Below are 24,781 nucleotides of genomic sequence, written 5' to 3' on the forward strand. Positions count from 1 at the left end.
CCCTATTTGTTGTGACCAATGGCAGTTCATTCAATTTGAAAGACAGGTATTTTCTCTATTCCCTAAACAATGTAGGCTCATACAAGTTATGTAACAGTTTGTACCATTTATTCTGATGTTTCTGTACATCAAAAGCTAAACATTACTTTAGCCATATACTTTAGTCAAAGTTCAGCAGTGCAATATTTTCCACAAATGCAAATTACTTTTGGTTACAGACCAATTGTGTTTGGTGAAATAATACACTATGAAATTGTTGATAATGCAGACAGGTCAGATATACAGGTTAGGACCAGAGGATTCTAAAATCCCATGAATGTCTCTATAAATGCGAAAGGATTATAAACAATGGGACTAGCAATCTATTGTACCTCATTGCTAACAATGCGAGTGAAAATGACTGGAAGTGAATGTTAGCAGTACAGAAAGTTTGTCATCAAACTTGGAAAATAACCACAATCGTAGTACATTTCAGCTACTCATCAAACACATAGCATAACTGTTTTACTGTCATTCTATTAATTCAAACGTTTATCAAATTATCTACAGTCACTTTACTACTTGATTTCCAGGCCACTGGTCACATTTTTTATGCTAATCCTGTAGGCGCTGGTCCAAGGAAATGGTTTATTTTCTAACACTGCTGCATGGAATTGTTACATTGTCCTAACCTGTATATTTTCGACCTAGCAAATAAGCATATATGATATTCATTGGAACGTTGGAATGTTCTAGAATCTAGATTCAGGGGCCCCCTGGAATGGAACCTTCCAATGGAGTGTATATGGCTGAGGGTCTCTGGGGGTGAGGAGAGCACTGGGTCTGGGGCCCTGGTGTTATAGAGCTGGATGATGAAGAGGATGAGACGCATGAAGAGGATGAGCGTGGTGCCTGGTACCTGGGAATAAAGAAGAGGGAATACATGTTACGTATTCGGTTGGCAACTTGAGTGTCTTCTTATATGGATCCTTTCATTAGGATTTTTTTTTTTCTGCAACAAAGATTGTCACAAAAATGCTGTCTCAAGAGTAGGTCTAACATAGCAAATATAGTTGTACATCTATTCTGTTTTGTTGTAAAGTGTCAGAAATGAAATCACGATATGCATGGTTCTAAATGCTGCCAATTATTAGTAAAGTAGGTAGGACAAATCACCTAACAGTTAATCAGCAAATACTGTAGGAACTCTGAGTGTCCTCCTCTACAGTTTTAAATCATGAGGTTACTACAGGTAACTCACCTGGTTACTACAGGTAACTCACCTGGTTACTACAGGTAACTCACCTGGATATTATAGGTACTGTAACTCACCAGGTTACTACAGGTAACTCACCAGGTTACTACAGGTAACTCACCAGGTTACTACAGGTAACTCACCTGGTTATTATAGGTACTGTAACTCACCAGGTTACTACAGGTAACTCACCTGGTTATTATAGGTACTGTAACTCACCTGGTTACTACAGGTAACTCACCTGGTTATTATAGGTACTGTAACTCACCAGGTTACTACAGGTAACTCACCAGGTTACTACAGGTAACTCACCTGGTTACTACAGGTAACTCACCTGGTTATTATAGGTACTGTAACTCACCAGGTTACTACAGGTAACTTACCAGGTTACTACAGGTAACTCACCTGGTTACTACAGGTAACTCACCTGGTTATTATAGGTACTGTAACTCACCAGGTTACTACAGGTAACTCACCTGGTTATTATAGGTACTGTAACTCACCAGGTTACTACAGGTAACTCACCAGGTTACTACAGGTAACTCACCTGGTTACTACAGGTAACTCACCTGGTTATTATAGGTACTGTAACTCACCTGGTTATTATAGGTACTGTAACTCACCAGGTTACTACAGGTAACTCACCTGGTTATTATAGGTACTGTAACTCACCTGGTTATTATAGGTACTGTAACTCACCTGGTTATTATAGGTACTGTAACTCACCAGGTTACTACAGGTAACTCACCTGGTTATTATAGGTACTGTAACTCACCTGGTTATTATAGGTACTGTAACTCACCAGGTTACTACAGGTAACTCACCTGGTTATTATAGGTACTGTAACTCACCTGGTTATTATAGGTACTGTAACTCACCTGGTTATTATAGGTACTGTAACTCACCAGGTTACTACAGGTAACTCACCTGGTTATTATAGGTACTGTAACTCACCAGGTTACTACAGGTAACTCACCTGGTTATTATAGGTACTGTAACTCACCAGGTTACTACAGGTAACTCACCTGGTTATTATAGGTACTGTAACTCACCAGGTTACTACAGGTAACTCACCTGGTTATTATAGGTACTGTAACTCACCAGGTTACTACAGGTAACTCACCTGGTTATTATAGGTACTGTAACTCACCAGGTTACTACAGGTAACTCACCTGGTTATTATAGATACTGTAACTCACCAGGTTACTACAGGTAACTCACCTGGTTATTATAGGTACTGTAACTCACCAGGTTACTACAGGTAACTCACCTGGTTATTATAGGTACTGTAACTCACCAGGTTACTACAGGTAACTCACCTGGTTATTATAGGTACTGTAACTCACCAGGTTACTACAGGTAACTCACCTGGTTATTATAGGTACTGTAACTCACCAGGTTACTACAGGTATCTCACCTGGTTATTATAGGTACTGTAACTCACCAGGTTACTACAGGTAACTCATCTGGTTATTATAGGTACTGTAACTCACCAGGTTACTACAGGTAACTCACCTGGTTATTATAGGTACTGTAACTCACCAGGTTACTACAGGTAACTCACCTGGTTATTATAGGTACTGTAACTCACCAGGTTACTACAGGTAACTCATCTGGTTATTATAGGTACTGTAACTCACCAGGTTACTACAGGTAACTCACCTGGTTATTATAGGTACTGTAACTCACCAGGTTACTACAGGTAACTCACCTGGTTATTATAGGTACTGTAACTCACCAGGTTACTACAGGTAACTCAACTGGTTATTATAGGTACTGTAACTCACCAGGTTACTACAGGTAACTCATATGGTTATTATAGGTACTGTAACTCACCAGGTTACTACAGGTAACTCACCAGGTTACTACAGGTAACTCACCTGGTTATTATAGGTACTGTAACTCATCTGGTTATTATAGGTACTGTAACTCACCAGGTTACTACAGGTAACTCACCTGGTTATTATAGGTACTGTAACTCACCAGGATACTACAGGTAACTCACCTGGTTATTATAGGTACTGTAACTCACCAGGTTACTACAGGTAACTCACCTGGTTATTATAGGTACTGTAACTCACCAGGTTACTACAGGTAACTCACCTGGTTATTATAGGTACTGTAACTCACCAGGTTACTACAGGTAACTCACCTGGTTATTATAGGTACTGTAACTCACCAGGTTACTACAGGTAACTCACCTGGTTATTATAGGTAATGTAACTCACCAGGTTACTACAGGTAACTCACCAGGTTATTATAGTTACTGTAACTCACCTGGTTATTATAGGTACTGTAACTCACCAGGTTACTACAGGTAACTCACCAGGTTACTACAGGTAACTCACCAGGTTATTATAGGTACTGTAACTCACCTGGTTATTATAGGTACTGTAACTCACCAGGTTACTACAGGTAACTCATCTGGTTATTATAGGTACTGTAACTCACCAGGTTACTACAGGTAACTCATCTGGTTATTATAGGTACTGTAACTCACCTGGTTATTATAGGTACTGTAACTCACCAGGTTACTACAGGTAACTCACCAGGTTACTACAGGTAACTCATCTGGTTATTATAGGTACTGTAACTCACCTGGTTATTATAGGTACTGTAACTCACCTGGTTATTATAGGTACTGTAACTCACCAGGTTACTACAGGTAACTCACCTGGTTATTATAGGTACTGTAACTCACCAGGTTACTACAGGTAACTCACCTGGTTATTATAGATACTGTAACTCACCAGGTTACTACAGGTAACTCACCTGGTTATTATAGGTACTGTAACTCACCAGGTTACTACAGGTAACTCACCTGGTTATTATAGGTACTGTAACTCACCAGGTTACTACAGGTAACTCACCTGGTTATTATAGGTACTGTAACTCACCAGGTTACTACAGGTAACTCACCTGGTTATTATAGGTACTCTAACTCACCTGGTTATTATAGGTACTGTAACTCACCAGGTTACTACAGGTAACTCATCTGGTTATTATAGGTACTGTAACTCACCAGGTTACTACAGGTAACTCACCTGGTTATTATAGGTACTGTAACTCACCAGGTTACTACAGGTAACTCACCTGGTTATTATAGGTACTGTAACTCACCAGGTTACTACAGGTAACTCATCTGGTTATTATAGGTACTGTAACTCACCAGGTTACTACAGGTAACTCACCTGGTTATTATAGGTACTGTAACTCACCAGGTTACTACAGGTAACTCATCTGGTTATTATAGGTACTGTAACTCACCAGGTTACTACAGGTAACTCACCTGGTTATTATAGGTACTGTAACTCACCAGGTTACTACAGGTAACTCACCTGGTTATTATAGGTACTGTAACTCACCAGGTTACTACAGGTAACTCACCTGGTTATTATAGGTACTGTAACTCACCTGGTTACTACAGGTAACTCATCTGGTTATTATAGGTACTGTAACTCAGCAGGTTACTACAGGTAACTCATCTGGTTATTATAGGTACTGTAACTCAGCAGGTTACTACAGGTAACTCATCTGGTTATTATAGGTACTGTAACTCACCAGGTTACTACAGGTAACTCACCTGGTTATTATAGGTACTGTAACTCACCAGGTTACTACAGGTAACTCACCTGTTTATTATAGGTACTGTAACTCACCAGGTTACTACAGGTAACTCACCTGGTTATTATAGGTACTGTAACTCACCAGGTTACTACAGGTAACTCACCTGGTTATTATAGGTACTGTAACTCACCAGGTTACTACAGGTAACTCACCAGGTTATTATAGGTACTGTAACTCACCAGGTTACTACATGTAACTCACCTGGTTTTTATAGGTACTGTAACTCACCAGGTTACTACAGGTAACTCATCTGGTTATTATAGGTACTGTAACTCACCAGGTTACTACAGGTAACTCATCTAGTTACTACAGGTAACTCATCTGGTTATTATAGGTACTGTAACTCACCAGGTTACTACAGGTAACTCACCTGGTTATTATAGGTACTGTAACTCACCAGGTTACTACAGGTAACTCACCTGGTTATTATAGGTACTGTAACTCACCAGGTTACTACAGGTAACTCACCTGGTTATTATAGGTACTGTAACTCACCAGGTTACTACAGGTAACTCATATGGTTATTATAGGTACTGTAACTCACCAGGTTACTACAGGTCACTCACCTGGTTATTATAGGTACTGTAACTCACCTGGTTATTATAGGTACTGTAACTCACCAGGTTACTACAGGTAACTCACCAGGTTACTACAGGTAACTCACCTGGTTATTATAGGTACTGTAAATGACCAGGTTACTACAGGTAACTCATCTGGTTATTATAGGTACTGTAACTCACCAGGTTATTATAGGTACTGTAACTCACCAGGTTACTACAGGTAACTCACCAGGTTACTACAGGTAACTCATCTGGTTATTATAGGTACTGTAACTCACCAGGTTACTACAGGTATCTGACCTGGTTATTATAGGTACTGTAACTCACCTGGTTACTACAGGTAACTCACCTGGTTATTATAGGTACTGTAACTCACCAGGTTACTACAGGTAACTCACCAGGTTATTATAGGTACTGTAACTCACCAGGTTACTGCAGGTAACTCACCTGGTTATTATAGGTACTGTAACTCACCAGGTTACTACAGGTAACTCACCTGGTTATTATAGGTACTGTAACTCACCAGGTTACTACAGGTAACTCATCTGGTTATTATAGGTACTGTAACTCACCAGGTTACTACAGGTAACTCACCTGGTTATTATAGGTACTGTAACTCACCAGGTTACTACAGGTAACTCACCTGGTTATTATAGGTACTGTAACTCACCAGGTTACTACAGGTAACTCACCTGGTTATTATAGGTACTGTAACTCACCAGGTTACTACAGGTAACTCACCTGGTTATTATAGGTACTGTAACTCACCAGGTTACTACAGGTAACTCACCAGGTTATTATAGGTACTGTAACTCACCAGGTTACTACAGGTAACTCACCTGGTTATTATAGGTACTGTAACTCACCAGGTTACTACAGGTAACTCACCTGGTTATTATAGGTACTGTAACTCACCAGGTTACTACAGGTAACTCATCTGGTTATTATAGGTACTGTAACTCACCAGGTTACTACAGGTAACTCATCTAGTTACTACAGGTAACTCATCTGGTTATTATAGGTACTGTAACTCACCAGGTTACTACAGGTAACTCACCTGGTTATTATAGGTACTGTAACTCACCAGGTTACTACAGGTAACTCACCTGGTTATTATAGGTACTGTAACTCACCAGGTTACTACAGGTAACTCACCTGGTTATTATAGGTACTGTAACTCACCAGGTTACTACAGGTAACTCATATGGTTATTATAGGTACTGTAACTCACCAGGTTACTACAGGTCACTCACCTGGTTATTATAGGTACTGTAACTCACCTGGTTATTATAGGTACTGTAACTCACCAGGTTACTACAGGTAACTCACCAGGTTACTACAGGTAACTCACCTGGTTATTATAGGTACTGTAAATGACCAGGTTACTACAGGTAACTCATCTGGTTATTATAGGTACTGTAACTCACCAGGTTATTATAGGTACTGTAACTCACCAGGTTACTACAGGTAACTCACCAGGTTACTACAGGTAACTCATCTGGTTATTATAGGTACTGTAACTCACCAGGTTACTACAGGTATCTGACCTGGTTATTATAGGTACTGTAACTCACCTGGTTACTACAGGTAACTCACCTGGTTATTATAGGTACTGTAACTCACCAGGTTACTACAGGTAACTCACCAGGTTATTATAGGTACTGTAACTCACCAGGTTACTGCAGGTAACTCACCTGGTTATTATAGGTACTGTAACTCACCAGGTTACTACAGGTAACTCACCTGGTTATTATAGGTACTGTAACTCACCAGGTTACTACAGGTAACTCATCTGGTTATTATAGGTACTGTAACTCACCAGGTTACTACAGGTAACTCACCTGGTTATTATAGGTACTGTAACTCACCAGGTTACTACAGGTAACTCACCTGGTTATTATAGGTACTGTAACTCACCAGGTTACTACAGGTAACTCACCAGGTTACTACAGGTAACTCATCTGGTTATTATAGGTACTGTAACTCACCAGGTTACTACAGGTAACTCACCTGGTTATTATAGGTACTGTAACTCACCAGGTTACTACAGGTATCTCACCTGGTTATTATAGGTACTGTAACTCACCAGGTTACTACAGGTAACTCACCTGGTTATTATAGGTACTGTAACTCACCTGGTTACTACAGGTAACTCACCTGGTTATTATAGGTACTGTAACTCACCTGGTTACTACAGGTAACTCACCTGGTTATTATAGGTACTGTAACTCACCAGGTTACTACTGGTAACTCACCTGGTTATTATAGGTACTGTAACTCACCAGGTTACTACAGGTAACTCACCAGGTTACTACAGGTAACTCACCAGGATCTTGACTTCCGGACCCTTCCTGATGCAGTGGTCCTGTCCCTGAATGGGATGTTGGCTAGCAGGTCTCTCCTGGGACTACCGTGACCTCCAAAGTTCTGTTCCAGGTGTGACCCGTTAAGGTTGAGGTTGTACATGCTGGGTGGGCTCATATCTAGCTCCAGGAGCATCACATTCTCAGCCTACAGAAATAATGAATGAGAGCGAAAGAGAGAGGGAGTTTAATATAATGAACAATGACAATGGAAAACATCTGTAATTGATGATAAATAAATGTGTGGAAAGTGGTTTCTTGATACTAATCAGTTCGGTATGGAAATGGCCCTCAATTAGTTCGGAATGACACAATTTCATGTGTACCACATCTAAACCTGCATCACTATACTGAAAGCTTTACCGTTTCTAAAAAATACATATTTGGTTGTTTTTGGAGTCTTTGTTCATGTTTTTTTTAGGGCCCCCATACTACACAACGAGGATGAGGAAGTGATTTGACGTTTGGGGTAAGATTCTCAAAAACAAATGAAATCAAAAAACGGTGTCTGGACCCTTCTATAACATTCCATTTACATAAGACATTTAGATTTGGTTGTAAAAAAAACTAAAACTTTTCCTTTATGTTCAATCTCAGATATGAAAAATGTACCATAGATAAAAACCAAGCACCAACCCACCCGGTATCTACATGGAGCTCCTGCTGTGACAGCCATCTGTGCATACTGGCTGATTGGTCTCTTGTATCCCACCACAGACGTGGGCCTTCGCTTCACCTGATGAGCCGATTTACTGCAATAAGATGTGCAAGGGATGAAAAGCTAGTTTAGGAGTTAGTTAAGGGATGAAAAGCTAGTTTAGGAGTTAGTTAAGGGATGAAAAGCTAGTTTAGGAGTTAGTTAAGGGATGAAAAGCTAGTTTAGGAGTTAGTTAAGGGATGAAAAGCTAGTTTAGGAGTAAGTTAAGGGATGAAAAGCTAGTTTAGGAGTTAGTTAAGGGATGAAAAGCTAGTTTAGGAGTTAGTTAAGGAGTGCAAAAAAAATAATAGTATCTTAGCGTGACAAAGTAACTTCGATTTCATAAACATGTGAAACAAGGAAATAATTGACCCTGTACCATTGACTCTGTACCGGTACCCCCTGTATATAGCCTCACTATTGTTATTTTACTGCTGCTGTTTAATTATTTGTTACTTACATTTTTTATTTAACACTTTTTTTCATAACTTCTTAAAGCATTGTTGGTTAAGGGCTTGTAAGTAAGCATTTCACTGTAAGGTCCTGTTGTATTCGGTGCATGTGACAAATACAAATTTGATTCGGATTTTAATCCAATTGTGACTACCCTCATCAGTGACATTATTGTAACTGGCTTTGCAGAGCTGTCCTTTCAGCACCACAACGTTTGCCCTGACCACCTATACCTTTATGCAGTGGCTGGCCGATTAGCAGGGCTGTCCTTTCAGCACCAGTCAATAATATATTTGGTACCATTGCAATACTTAATACTTAATGAATATTAAGCTCATAAGACTAGTATAGACTAGCATAGACTATGTGAACTCACTGACCTTTCTGAAGGAACGAAGGGCCTGAACCTCCACTGGTCCTCGTCACTGTCAAAGTGAAGCCGGTTCATAATCGTGTTCTTTTCTTTGGGAGGGATGAAATTCTCAATTAAGAGATACCTGCAGGTAACACATAAAACAATATTATGAAAAGTGAACCAATTGGGGTAGTGTGTGTGTGTGTGTGTGTGCGTGCCTGTGTGATTATACGTTATTAAAACTCACTTGAACTTGAGTTCTCTGGTGAGTTCATTCTGTGTCTGCTCCAGCTCCTGTCTGGTAACTACATGCTCATCAATGACGTCCCCAATCTCAGCCTTCACCAGCTGCAGCTTGGCATACAACTGGATCAACGAGAGAGGAAACAATAGGAGAACACATCCATGAAATGTTAACATCCTAATCAAAACAACCAGAAATGAGGGAATAGCATTTTGCATCAGAACACTGTCTAAAATCCCTTTATATTAAACATAAGGTCATGATAATGATCACTGGTGGGCTTTAGGGATATGGAAGGTTGGGGTCAATTCCAGTCAATTCAGATTTACACTGAAATGTAAATTCTCTTCAATGCTTTTCAATTAGGAAAATTTGGAATTGGAGTTTGGTTTACTTTCTGTATTGACTGGAATTGAAATGGAATTGACCCCAACCCTGCTGGTTAGTAATCCATCTTACCCTTTTCAGCTTCTTGGTCTTGAGTTCCACCTCCTGCTGCAGGGAGGAGAAGGTCTCTCTCAGCTCTCCCGTCTCCTCATCCTGAGCCATCACCTGCTGCTGGATCTCTCTCTCTCGTCTTATCTAAATACAAATAAAAATGACTTTTATTTTCCAGTGTGGGAACTTCCTTTGTGTAGTCATGTTTCACAATAAAGTGAGGCCTAGCCTGCACGCAAACAATACAACTTTTTTTTTTCATATCACAGCCGCACTCCACGGTGCTGACCAAAATCTAAGATAGGTAAACACAGAGACACAATACAATGAATAAACCTGCATGTACACTACCAGTCAAAAGTTTGGACACACCTACTCATTCAAGGGTTTTTCTTTATTTTTACTATTTTCTACATAGAATAATAGTGAAGACATCAAAACTATGAAATAACACATATAGAATCATGTAGTAACCAAAAAAAATTTAAACAAATGTTAATATATTTTATATTCTCCAAATTAGCCACGCTTTGTCTTGACAGCTTTTGATGTCTTTCTACAATGTAGAAAATAGTAAACAATAAAGAAAAACCCTTGAATGAGTAGGTGTGTCCAAACTTTTGACTGGTAGTGTATATCGAGAAACATGAAATAATATTGAATTACCACTTCCATCACGGTCATCAGACACAGCACTATTTCTGTTATAGTAGAGATATAGCCTAGTTGTTTTGTGCCTTCTCCATGACTCCCTCAATCTATCAAATGAACATACCCTATTGGTTTATAGACGATCTCTCACCTGTTCTGCAATCTCTTGCCTCTTCAATTCCAGCATCTTCTGTTGCTCATTAGTGTGGTCAATAATGTTCTTTCCCCCAGCCAATATTTTGCTCTCCATTGCCTGGAGAAAGATACATGGCCATATGGATGGCTGATTATTGGAAAGACGGACGCTCTGTATCACCAATAAATAATGTATCATATTAAACATGATATCAAAATGCACAATATTGTCTCATATACAGAAACAGAGAAAATAATGTATTGTCACCTTATATTTCTCAATAATCTTTTCCATAGCTTCCTGTTCCTTCTGCATGTCGTCCATCATCCTTCCCTTTTCCATCTGTTCTTTTTCACCAAATGGCTTCCATTTCTCTCTCGCCCCTGGGCTGCTATGGCTACTGGTGGGAAAAGCCTTTTTGGGGCTATCCTCCACAGAGCTAAATCTATGTATCGGTATTCTGGAGGTTACAGTTTTTTGGGGACTGCCCTCTACAGAGTTATCCATGGAGTTGAATCTCTCTACCCCTTTTTCATCCTCTTCTATCATCTTGCTTTCTTCTTCTTCCTTTATATAGTATTCCTCATTCCGCTTCCATTCTGCTTCCAGAGCCTTCCACAGTTCTGCATCCCTTTCTCTGTGGGCTACATCCTCCACAATCATACTTTTAGTCAGTCTTCTGCTATTTCTCCTTCTCCTCCTCTCCTTCGCCAGCGTCCCTCGCTCCTCCAGCTGGGCCTTCAGGCGGGCGATCTCCTCCTGGAACTCTCTCAGCAGAGCATCCTTTGGATCCTCATTGATTTTGGGTTTGTTCTTTATATTTTTGGCCCGGTTTGCATACCGTAGGGTGGTCAGGGATTCTTCATAGTGCTTGGACGCTGGTCCCAGAGTGGCTACCATGACTGTCTTAGCATTGCCACCCAGTGAATCCTGGAGTAGACGGGTCAGTTTAGAGTCCCTGTAAGGGATGTGGGTGCTCTTCCCATCCACCAGAGCTGAGATGACATTACCCAGTGCTGAGAGGGACAGGTTGATTTTAGTGGCCTCTTTCAGGCGCTCCCCTTTAGCGCCTGTCTTGCTCTGGCGTTCGCTGCCAGCCAGGTCAACCATGTTCAGCTTCCCAACCCGTATGTGGTCCTCTCCATCTGTACCTTTCTCACTGCACTCCACCGTGATCATGAAGATGGCATGGGACCGCGAGCTGCGTTCGTTCATATTGGTGAACCCCACAGACCTGGACTGGTCTCCTATGTTCATGACATGTTCGAGCTCCATGACATTCTTGGTGACAACCGAAGACAGATCTTTGACATAAACTCCTGAATCTGGGTTCTCTTTGAGATCTAGTTTCTTGTTGTCTTTACATAACAGATCCCTGACCTCCTCACGATAGATCTCTAGATAGGATGCCCTCACTAAATATTGCTGATTCTGAGACCTGGAGATCTGTGTAAAAATGTGGTTAAATGAATTTGGGATGATCCCTCTTTCATTGTCTGTGGGCATACCTAGCATCGTGTATGTTTTACCTGTCCCAGTCTGCCCATAAGCGAATATTGTACCATTGAATCCTTGTAACACGGAATCTACAAGAGGTCTGACGGTATCGTCATAAATATCGCTCTGTTTCGACTCAAAGTCGTAGACCGCATCAAAGGTGAATGATTTCATGACTTCTTCAGGTGACGCCCTCGGGTTCCTCAATGTGATCTGGCCCAGTTTTGAATTCACCTCCAATATGTTATCGTTGTCCATAGTCTCCTCTCTCCTGTTAAATGGACGGCATCGCACCACCACCTTCACAGCCTCGCACGGTTTCGGTCTCGACATATTTATTCCTTTGATCCTTGACCATAAAAATGGATTTCTCCGCAACACAATTAAAAGCCACTGTATCTGTCGCTAATCGCGCATCAAGATGACTCATGTTGCCCCTCTTTCTCGAAGCATCCTCCGCCGAGCGGTACCCAGGTAAGCCAATTCATAGCTTTCGCAGAAAATGGTAACATGCTGTACTTGGGCACACCTAATCACACGGACATCGCCTGTACCACGTAGACTACATGTACTTCCTCCGACTCTGATGAATATCCTTGATCCTGGCAACGATAACTGTCTCCACCCTTAATCCGCACGCACCGCACCGCCGCTACATGATACAAAGGATGCTGCGCCACCACTGCTAGAAAACACTGCCGTCAGCCAGCCAGCCAGCCCACATCCCCAGTACACACCCTTCCCTCTGCTGCAGACAATAGGAACAAGGCATGTGACCAACAAAACGAAGTGGATTAAAGCGAAACCTTGTAAACAGGTGTAACCTAATGCAATTATTTAATACATCTGATATAATAGGCATAACAAATTAACCGATTAGCACAAAATGTTCCTTCATTCATTGAAAACAAAGAATATACATAAGCCTAGGCATTTGAATGTACTTCAATATCATTATTTATTCATTTACTGGCTCGAAATATTAAATACATCACTGCCCAAACCATGGCATAAAGACCAAAATCATTAAAAAAAAATGAAACATTCACCTCAGATGAATAAACATGTCTGAACAGCCCAAGACTGGTCACTTATGAAAGCTGAAATGGCACCCTATATAGTGATCCTGGTCAAAAGGAGTCCACTATAGAGGGAGTCAATTGAGATGAAGACATGGATTTAAATTTACATTGAGAAGACTAGGATTGCCAGTTGGGTCTACACCTGCCTCAGATGGATATTACAGAATATTATCAAAAAGGGAAATGTCAAATAATGTTAAACACCCCAAAAAAGAACTGTTAGTTATGAACTTGAAACATTCTGTGATTTGTAAAAACAGGCCCCTCATGATTTCTCTTCTGCAAACTTTAAAGAAATAAGCACTGAGCTTAAGTTAACAGACAAATACACAGCCTAGGCACATTCTAATGGCAGCCTGCTATTAGATGGTAGCAGTAGATGAGGAAAGTCACTTGTGGAATCGCTTGTTGGAGTCCTTGGCGTGATCCAGCAGTAGCTGACAGGGGGTGAAGTGGTTACCGTAAACCTCCTCATACCTCCGCATCTTCTCTACTAGCTTGTCGGCACCAAAGGTATCCACAAACCGGAAAGGACCTGAACAGAGAAGGTTAAAACAATGTTTGTAGGATTCAATCTTTCAAAAGGACAAACTATGATAGCACGATAGAATAATATTGGCATATCTGATAGCTGTCTAAAATACTGAAATTGGATAAAGCCAAATTTAGTCAAGTCCGGCTCCACAAACTGGAAAGTTGAAAGGAAAGTCCTAATTGTAGCACAACGAAAAGGCTGTGCTTGCTGTTAAACCTGATTGTAGCACAACGAAAAGGCTGTGCTTGCTGTTAAACCTGAAAAGAGTTCAGCAACACGCGCAGTGTCATTAGAGCCGTTTATGCTCATGTCATCATCCTGTATGTGTGGCTGGCTCAGCTGGTAAAAGGTCATGGGTTCAATTTCCACAGGGATTAGATGTATAGCTAAAATGTATGCAGTCACTGCACTTTAAGTCACATATAGTATAAGACCAGTGGAGGCTGCTGAAGGGAAGACAGCTTATAATGGCCAGAATGGAGTAAATGGAATCTAACATGGTTTTCATGGTTGATGCCATTCCAACCATTATTATTAGCTGTCTAGAGAAGGAACATTTAACCTCCACTGCTGATTTTCATTCTTGTCCTTTAGTCAGGGACCAACTTAGACCTGGAACACTGGTGGTGCAATTCATTATCAGAATTAATTATAGAACAGAAACCCAGCAGTACTCCGTCCGGACCTCCAGACCCATTTGAATACCCTTGCTATAGAGTAAATCCCTACCACCAAGGCAGGGGGGGAATCCCAGTCCGAACACAGCTCCTATATCTCCCTCTACGGGGCCGTTCAGGATCCCCTCCTGCAGACACATCACTGCCTCGTTCACGAACCGCGAGACCAGACGGTACTGGATATCAGAGTCTGAAGACCTGGAGGAAAAAGACCCAGACAGTTAAGTGGTAGTGTGGAGAGTAGATGATCCTGTGTGGCCCAGTTGGTAAGAGGGTTGAGCTAGCAAATGCCATTCCCACTGGGATCACATACAAAAAATGTATGCATTCACTGTACTGCAAGTCACTTTAGAGGAGACATTTCTGCAGCGGTTGCAACTTACACTGAAGGGTTTGGTGTCAATTTGAATTTCTCCAGGAGGTCGTCAATATCGGGGTTGACATCTTTGCTTTTGAGTCCTGGCGTATACACATAGCAGCCCTTTCCTGATTTGCGGCCTGTTGATGGAAAATACATCTAATTGGATATCAGATAAAACCAATGAGGATCATGCGTTTCCCATTACATAATTTCTCTCCCAAAATGTCCTTGATTCTTCACATACTCTCCTTCTCAAACCTCATTGGTGGAGAAGTTCCAAAGTTCCTCCCCTCTTACCTTCTCCTCCAATGTATTGAGAAAGAAAGCAAGATGAAGGGATGCAAGAAACCAAGGGAAGTCTAAAACATTTTGAAAGAGCCTTTGTCTCAAAGTCCTACAAACAAGAATTTACCCTTAAATCCTCTCTCCACCATGGTCTTCAGCACCTCAACGTTTCCACCTCCGAACCTGGATCCGAATGCTTTGCCGAGGTCCTCAGCCACATGGGCAGCCACGTCAATGCCCACCTCATCAGCCAGTGTAGCTGCACCCACTGGGAACCCAAAACCTGTGGTCAGGGCATCCAGCTTCTTGGGGCTAATTCCCTCCTGAGAACACACAGCACATAAATACAGGTACATTACTTGGATTTTTAGAGACAATACCCACACCATTCCAACATTGTAGATGAAGAGACAGTGTGTGTGACAACACTAACCTGTAGTACTCGCACCGCCTCAGCTAACATAGGAGCCAGACACCTGGTGGTGTAGAACCCAGGTCCATCCTGCAAACAAGCACAAGTTATTATAGGCCCATGAAAAGCACTACACTATAAACTATATCAAATTCATATATTAGTGTTGTTATGTTTATCAACAAGCTAAGGGAGAACATGGGAAGTGGGCACTGAGCAGAAGCGCACTCACTCCGACAACGATGATGACTTTCCCCTGCTTCAGGCCTACAGCAACAGCAGAGGCAGTGGTGTCTTTAGAGGTCTTATCTGTCGTGATGATCTCCAACAGCTGCATCTTGTCCACTGGAGAGAAGTAGTGCATACCAATAACCTACAGGAATAGAAAATACAACTCTATTTATTGCAATGGCTCCAGTTATACAGGCAAAACTACTCGGTGGCCTTGTGGTTAGTGTCCGCCCACAGATTGGAAGACTGGGGGTTCAATCCCTGACCAAGTCAAATCAAAGACTCTGAAAATGGGACCTGCCTCCTCTCTGCTTGGCACTCAGTATTAAAGGGATTTTGGCAATGAGGCACCTCATCTACTTCCCCAGAGTCAGATTAACTAGTGGATAAATGTTTGTCTCGGTGTCCAGTATGAAGGAAGTTAGAGGAAGTTTCGTGAGTCACTGCTAACTAGCATTAGCACAATGGCGAAGTCTACAGATATCTGCTAGCAGATACCATAGACTTCCAGTCATTATGCTAACCCTAGTTAGCAATTGCGCTAGCTACGAACTTTCTTCAAACTGCATGTATAGACATAAAAATGGTATCCACAAGTTCATCCAACTCTGGGGAAGTAGACAAAATCCCAAAGTATCCCTTTAAGGAGACAGATTGAGGGTAAGGCCCTGAAACAGACTAGCATCCTGTCCAGGAGGTGTACTTGTGCATCAGGTTGCCTCGTGTGACAGAAACAGGAGATTGGCTCCTGCCTCTATGGGATGCTCTGGCTTAGACAAGGCTTACTTATACAGAGACAATAACCAGCCCAAAGCACACAAAACATGTAGCCTGAGAGGTTATTGTGGACAAAGGGATTCTAGTGAGTGGTTTGAATCCAGCTTGAAGGAGCAATAAGGCCTTTTTTTAAACAAGAATGTTAATCCTATTGAACTCTTACTAAACCTACCTTTTCTGGCCTCATGCTAGCAGCAGCAATATCTTTGATGGGGAGAGCAGACGTGTTGGTGGCAAATATACAGTGAGGTGGAATCACCTGAAATCAGGGAAAAAAAGTGAATTTAGAACAATGTTGTCCAAAAAGAAAACACTTATTTTAGTTTTTTATTAGAAAAAGCTTTCCGTTGTGTGCCCTAATTTACAACCCAGATTTAAAAATTCTGCGCTACTTACAGCTTCCACCTCCTTGATGACTCGGTGTTTGATGTTGATGTCTTCAAACACAGCTTCAATGACCATGTCAGCCTTCTCAAAACCACTGTAGTCCAACTGGCCAGTTAAGCTGGACAGTGTGGAGTCCCTCTCAAATGACGTGATGGCCTTCTTTTTGATTTTGTCATTGAGGCTGGTGATGAAAGTGAGGGCAGGTTTAATCTCTGTACTAGCTACCCAATCAACATTTATGTTAAGTATGTCGAGAGAGATTAGGGCAGGTTCAACAATATTTAGTTTCTTCTTTATCAACAACTGCTGCTATGCTTTAAGGGTCAGATCCCCAGACCCAGATTAAGCCTAGTCCTGGACTAAAATGCAATCTCTTAATCTGAAGGAAACCGTTTCTAGTTTAACCCCCAATATGCCAGACAGCCAGGACATCGTGTATCTGAAATAGTCAATAGCTAATTAGTGGTACGCTATTTGTCTTTTTCTGTATAGACCGACAGCAACTCTGGTGCTTCATTATATATTCTGATTGACTGGCTTGTTCTTGTTTCAGGAAACAAAATACCACATTAATCAGATAATATATCTGGCCATTACAACAAATCAAAGACTTCTGACCAAATGCATATTTACTGCACCTTGCCTTTGAAGGGCAGTATTGCGCTCTGGTAAACCCACCCTTTGTAGACCTGCTGCTGACCCCTGCTCAACCCTTCCACGGTGGTATCCTTCAGGACAGTGTGGATGCCCTTGTCCACAGTCACCTGGGCAATGCCTGCACCCATCAGACCTGCTCCCAAGATAGCCAGGTTCCTGGTGGAAGCGGAATGAAGAAACAGGCTGTTACAATAGAATGGAATTATTGTCCACCAAGGATTCCCACCCCCCAAATCATTTTGTTAGTACCATATCTCCAGTTACAAGGTTAATGTCATGACCTCTCAAATAATGAAATCAGCACAAGTGGTTTGATCTCCAAGAAACTCTGAATCATCTGACCAGTATTACAATATTTGTAATAAGGTTCACATTTCTCACTGATTGAAACATGAAAATAGCTATTTTACTGGTTTTGGGTCAAAGGTCATCACTTACTTGACCGGTCTCTCGGGGACTCCAAAGCGGTTCTTCTTGCATGCCACCTGGCCATGGTAAAGTCCGATCAGGGCATTTGATTCAGAAGTCATTGCCAGTTTGCCAAAGTTCTGTAAAGAATTAATAAGAATGACAAAACAGTGACAAAGAAACCATGTTCCATACAAAACCATTACATTTCCTGATGAGCATAAATCTATTTAACTCCATGTATATTCTCTGACCTGTGCTTCTGCCAAATAGCCAGAATCTGGGCCCTGTTCCAAGCCAGCCTTCACACTCTGAGGGGGCAGAGAGAGGAACAAATATAAGTTAAGTCTTTTTCAATAGAACCATGAGAGAGAAGTTTAACCTGGAGCTCTGCGTCCACTTTTTAAAAAGTGCTGCCACTTCATATCCTTAACTCACTAACATCCTCATCATTAAATGGATAAGTAGATATGCCAAAGTCCTACCTCAATGATTTTCAAGGGGGCAGGATACAGTCCCTTGCTCATCTTCATGACTTTGCCAGTAACATTTTTGTAGATCTGTTGCCGCACAAACGCAATGCCCATTACGTAGTCTTGGACTTCTGCAGAGGAAGGAGAAAAAAACAAAATGTTAAAAGCATCCAAAAAAGGTTGTTTACATGCATAAAAACAAGGACTGAAAGTGTGATGTAACATATGGTAAAAGGTTGAAAAACAACAAACATGAGAAGCTTACAATTCAAAACCTGCCTTCATATTATGCAGATTATATACAGTAGTGTGTGTTTTTTGCACTATACCAAGAGCACTGTATATCTACATGGTATTGGCCTTTAATACGCAAATACTTACTCTGCATCATGCCTTTCTTCTTGGTGAGCAAGATCTTCTTGTGGACAATTCCTCTGGCACACTGTATGGCAACCTCCTCCAGGTACTCAATGGTCCTCTCCTCTGGACTCTTCAATCCAGGTCCTGGAATATCAAAAAGGGGGATCAATAAGCAGCAGTTAAGACACCTTCACTGACAGTATCTAACCTGTAAACAATTTCCAGTTACTGTAATCTCAGAACATTCTATCAATACTGGTATGCTCTTATCAGTAACTTTTATTGATTATAATATTGATTACTATACCTAGTGGGTCCACTAGCTGATGGACCAGGCCCATCTTCTTGGCTTTGTCTGCCTTGATGTTTCTTCCCGTCAGCATCATGTCAAAGGCGCCAGGAATACCGACCTGAAGATAAAGTAGTGTAAAATATGTTGACAGCATTCCATTTATTTATTTTTAACTGCCGACAACAAATCAAGAACATTTAAAACACTACTACAACAGGCAAAGAGGGCTGCAAATCAGATCAATTCATTAAAGAATACTGTAGCATTCTGCAGTACAGTCAGTGTGCATACTGTAGTGAAAATGAGTTTCACTCTACCAATATCACTGAAACACAACACTGACCAAAAATAAACACAACATCTAGTGTTGGTCCCATGTTTCATGAGCCAAAAGAAAAGATCCCAGAAATGTCACAAACTTCGTGCATCTCTGTTAGAGAGCATTTCTCCTTTGCCAAGATAATCCAACCACCTGACAGGTTTGGCCTACCAAGAATCTGATTAAACAGTACGATTATACAGGTGCACCTTGTGCTGGTGACAATAAATGGCAACTAAAATGTGCAGTTGTCACAACACAATGTCACAGATGTCTCAAGTTTTGAGGGAGTGTGCAATTGGCATGCTGACTGCAGGAATGTCCACCAGAGCTGTTGCCAAAGAATTGAATGTTCATTTCTCTACCACAAACCACCTCCAACGTCGTTTTAGATCATTTGGCAGTACGTCCAACCGGCCTCACAACCACAGACCACGTGTAACCAGGGCAGCCCAGGACCTCCACAGCAGTCTTCTTCACCTGCAGGATCGTCTGAGACCAGCCACCCGGACAGCTGCTGAAACTGTGGGTTTGCACAACCCAAGAATTTCTGTACAACCTATCAGAAACCATCTCAGAGAAGCTCATCTGCATGCTCGTCATCCTCACCAGGGTCTTGACCTGAATGCAGTTCGGCGTCATAAGACTTCAGTAGGCACATGCTCACCTTCAATGGTACACCAGCACTCTGGAGAAGTGTGCTCTTCACGGGTGAATCCCGGCTGCAACTGTACCGGGCAGATCGTGTTTATTGAGTCGTGTGTGGGCGAGCAGTTTACTGATGTCAACGTTGTGAACAGAGTGCCCCATGGTGGCAGTGGTGTTATGGTATGGGGCAGGCATAAGTTACAGACAACGAACACAACTGCATTTTAACGACAGCAATTTGAATGCACAGAGATACTGTGACAAGATCCTGAGGCCCTATTGTCGTACCATTCATCTGCCAACATCACCTCATGTTTCAGCATGATAATGCACAGCCCCATGTCGCAAAGATCTGTTTAACTGTGCTGTTCAGGTAGGGTTTCTGAACCTATAAAGTATTTTCCCCAGATACTGACCATCTTAGGGAGTCTCTGTGTTCCTCCAGCTCCAGGTAGAAGACCAAGCATCACCTCAGGGGTTCCCAGCACCGTCTTCTTACTCTTAGTAGCAACTCTGTACTGGCAGGCGATGGCAAACTAAAGACACAACAGATTGAAACATAACGTTTAGAAAATCAATAACTTAGGAAGAAAGGAAGTCAAATTTGTCTTGTTGACCGAGATGATTTTGTAATTTGTTACGATACTGAGTAATACTAGACGAAGTAAAATTGTGGGACTTGCTTTAGCTATTTAAAATTATTTTTTGCAGTGGTGGAAGAAGTGTTCTGATTACAGATTTGAAAAACAGAAGTAGACTAAGATGCCATACATTGCAGGGAAAGTGGTCAACATTTTAACAAAAAATGTGAAGTGATACTTTGGGATTATGGCAATGAAGCCCTTTATCTACTTACCTTGAGTTAGATGAACTCGTGGGTACCATGTGTGTGCAGTTTGAAGGAAGTTGCTTGCTAGATGTTACCATAGACATCCAGTCATTGTGCTAATGCTAGTTAGCATTGGCTCACGAAACTACCTCCAACTTCCTTCATACTGGACACAGAGACATAAAAATGGTATCCACAAGTTGATCCGACTCCGGGGAAGTAAAGGGCTTCATTGCCTAAATCCTGAAGTATGGCTTTAAAAAGTATCCCTTTAAAAAGGTTAGATTAAATGTAGTTGATGTGGTTACTAAAACAGCTGTATCTTTTGATCTGTAGAATATATTTCTGTTCCGATTTCAGATTTGAATAGCAGAGAAGTAGACCAAGATGTCATGCCCTCTAAGTCTTTGTCTAAGTTGTTGGGAAAGTGGTCAGAAGCTGATGTGTCAAGTCACAATAGGCCTTTTCACACTGCTTTGTCCTTAGCCCCAGGCTAGGCCATGAATACTTGGCAATTTGCTGAGGCAATATTACTGCAACATTTTTTAATTAAGTTTCTAGCCTGGGGCTAGTTTGTCATTCTGTTCACCTCTAAGCCGCCTCCTAAGCAGGAGCCGTTGATGGCCGCAACAATGGGCTTGGACGATTTCTCAATCCTCTCAAACATCTTCTGTCCCTCCTGAGATAGCTTTGTGACCTCCTCGGAGGTGTTACAGGCCTGGATCATGCTGTAAAGGAGAGGAGAGACAGTTGTTGGGGGGGGGGGGGGGGGGGGGGCAGAGCACAAAACTTAGCACCCTAAAACACCCAAACCTTGCAGTGGTGAAATGCATTACACTAGACTGATATGCAACATTGAGCATCATGTAAGCCTGAACTAGGCTACTATCTAATCTGAGTACAGCATTTTAATTACACAGCATGTAAGCCAAGGTGGCACCAAATATTAACATTTATATATTTCTATCATATAACGTGAAAGAAAGGTGTGACTGACTTGATGTCAGCTCCTGCAATGAAGCAGCCAGGCTTGGAGGAGATGAGGACAGCACTCTGGACTGCATCGTTGGCCGAGACCTCATTAAATACTTCTATCATCTCATTTTGCATCCGGACCGACAGAGTGTTGACCTGCAAAAACATGGATAGACATACAATAGTGGGGCCTCCTGAGTGGTGAGGCACTGCATTGAAGTGCTTGAGAGGTCACTACAGACCTGGGTTCGATCCCATAGGGCAGTTTAAAAAGGGATTTATAAATACATTTGATAGATTGAAATTTGATTGGTACTGTACATGGAAAATGTATTTTTAAATACATTACCTTAGAATTTGGGTCATTCATCCGAATGACTGCCACATCCTCTTTCACTTCATAGCTGACATGGGTTCGGGCTGAGAAGAAAGAGAGATCAAATGAACTCCATACTTTTTATTTTATAATCAAGTTATCACTAGTAGTCGTTCAACTTACCTGACATGGCAAGGGACACTGAAAAGGTACGGCATGAGATACCTAAAAATACAAAAGAAGAGGGTTAACGTTAACTAAATTCAATACATTTGCTACTGATAAGGAAGCTAGCTAGCTAACAAAAACTAACTAAGGTTGAGGGGGTGTCTCTGTAGGGAGTGAAATATTTAGGCCACGCTTTATTTAATATTCTAGGCCTGGGGCTGCAACAGATAACTCATGACAAGTGTTGATGACGAGACGTATGGGGGGTGGGGGGGTCTGACCTCAAAAAGACACTGAACTTTCACCTAGATTCCCTGTCCACACAGCAAATTAGACAATGACAAATGGAAGCATCTAATGTAAAGTGTAGATTTATCAAGAAAACAATTAAATTGCATGGAAAGTTCGATTTTGGCGATCATATCTATTCAGCTAGACTAACGTTAACTAAGTTAACTTAATTCATGTGACGTAGCTAGTTTGCTCACTCGGTGAAAGTTCACTCGCATCAGTTAACTATCTAGCTATCTTAATTCATGAATTACAAATAGGGAGCTAAAGCCAGATGTGTGTACCAGTAAAGTTGTGTTGCTAAATTAGTTAGTAAACTGTGTTAGCTAGCTACCGGTAGACTTCTAACAGCTAAGTTAACGTTTGCTAGCCAAGTTAGCTGCACCATTAGCACTAGCTAGCATCTCAGACAGTAGAGAGGCGCCGGTTTACAAAATGTGGCTAAACAATAGAATAACATTTGACTTTTACATCAATTGCACACATTTCAACACAATTTTACCTGAGAGGTCATATCTCCTTGCTGTAATTCTGGACAGCGCACCCAGGGCTCGAACACCAGCCATTTTAGGAGGTCAAGAACACCGAAACAACCTGACTGCTGACAACCAATGATTTATAGATACACTAGATGACTGATTCGGGGCGCAGTGTTAAAGCCACCGTGCCTCCATCTTGGCACTCCCCCACGTTGTAAAAAAATAGTTTGGAAGCTATAGAAATGCATTTCTTAACTTCTACATTCGTTTTTGCCACATTTATTTTTTACAGACACATTCATCCATACTTTTAAATTATATTATGTGAGCTGAACATATATATATATTTAAAAGCATTTTCCTTTAATTATATTTTTTTAGAAATGACTAATGTTACTGTCCCCACTACAACAACAAAAAATAGCTAAATACATTTAATTTTGTCCTTGAAACATTTAATTGAAATACTGTAGAATTCCATTCATTCCTATGGAGGACTGCTCCTACCGAGGAGTGACAATATGGCCGACCGGTGGCTTCAATCCAGGGTTTATATACATCATTGCCGACAACCGAAAGACATGCGGGAGCACATGACAGAAGTGAGGGAAAAAACAATAGCGAGAAATAAATATTTATAGCGTGTTTTTATACGCAGTAACAAAGTTTATGGGGAAAATTTATGGCGTTTTTTTTAGATAGCCTTCATCAGCTAACATCACTTTTTGTGAATTTTGACGAATTTATGTAATGACAAAAAACACATGAAGCACATAAATGATTCCTAATTAATAAGGTCATGTTAAATGGCTTCTATTATCTCATAGAACAAAACGTATTAAATCTCCTAAACCTGTGTTAACCTCAGACCTTATTTTCGGCGTTTATTCCAAAACCCCATTAATTTCCCATATTTTTTTTGAAATAGGGACTGATGAACGAACCGGAGCTAACATATTTCCGGGATTTTGGACTACAAACTGTCGAGCTCTATGATCTGTATATATCCAATGATTTATAAATACACTAGATTACCAATAGGGGGCACTGTGTTGAAGCCGCCGCGCCTTTGTCTTGGAACTCCCTCACCATTGTAAAACATATTTTGGAAGCTATAGAAATGCATTTATTAACGTCTACATTCATTTTTGCAATGATTATTCTATTAAAGACACCGTAATGCATACTTTTAAATTATATTATGTGAGATAAACATACAAATAAAACATGAAAAAATATACAAAAACATTTGCTTGTTCACGTTGGCAGTTTGAAGTGACTCAAACCCAATTTTTTGGCATATCCGATTTGTATCTGTTATTTTTCTGGAAGTGTGAACAGCATAAAGCCACAATGAATCGGATATCTCAAGCCACATTTCAAACCACCTTTATAGGTGGTTTGAAGTCAGATACAAATCTTATCCCTGGCCATGTGACTTGTGTCTGAACGGTCAAATCTGCCCTCAAGTGTTTTTTTGACTGTTATTTGGCATATCTTGTTGCTTGCTAGCTACTCTGTTGACAGTTTGACAAGAACATGAAGTGGTAGCTAAGTAGCTTGT

General features: G+C 41.1%; 2 protein-coding genes across 2 annotated transcripts; both read right to left on the reverse strand.

Moving 5' to 3' along the window:
- Positions 1-91: 91 nt before the first annotated feature.
- LOC115162016 (kinesin-like protein KIF3B) lies at positions 92-13,085 on the reverse strand. Its single transcript, XM_029712932.1, has 8 exons — positions 11,026-13,085; positions 10,774-10,875; positions 9,993-10,115; positions 9,537-9,655; positions 9,315-9,431; positions 8,425-8,536; positions 7,748-7,932; positions 92-898 (listed from the first exon to the last, which is right to left on the reverse strand). Exons 1-8 carry the CDS (start codon positions 12,586-12,588, stop codon positions 745-747), a joined length of 2,475 nt encoding a protein of 824 aa, XP_029568792.1. The 5' UTR covers positions 12,589-13,085; the 3' UTR covers positions 92-744.
- Positions 13,086-13,194: 109 nt separating this feature from the next.
- Positions 13,195-23,358, reverse strand: LOC115162017 (trifunctional enzyme subunit alpha, mitochondrial). Its single transcript, XM_029712933.1, has 20 exons — positions 23,241-23,358; positions 22,463-22,504; positions 22,313-22,383; positions 21,986-22,119; positions 21,578-21,716; positions 20,576-20,695; positions 19,208-19,310; positions 18,922-19,044; positions 18,553-18,671; positions 18,322-18,378; positions 18,098-18,207; positions 17,681-17,815; positions 17,012-17,183; positions 16,788-16,874; positions 15,840-15,980; positions 15,629-15,697; positions 15,323-15,518; positions 14,933-15,047; positions 14,602-14,747; positions 13,195-13,872 (listed from the first exon to the last, which is right to left on the reverse strand). The coding sequence occupies exons 1-20, from the start codon at positions 23,302-23,304 to the stop codon at positions 13,727-13,729; spliced, it is 2,289 nt and encodes a 762-aa protein (XP_029568793.1). The 5' UTR covers positions 23,305-23,358; the 3' UTR covers positions 13,195-13,726.
- Positions 23,359-24,781: the final 1,423 nt, after the last annotated feature.

This window comes from Salmo trutta, chromosome 25 (assembly GCF_901001165.1).
Source record: "Salmo trutta chromosome 25, fSalTru1.1, whole genome shotgun sequence".
NCBI lineage: Eukaryota > Metazoa > Chordata > Actinopteri > Salmoniformes > Salmonidae > Salmo > Salmo trutta.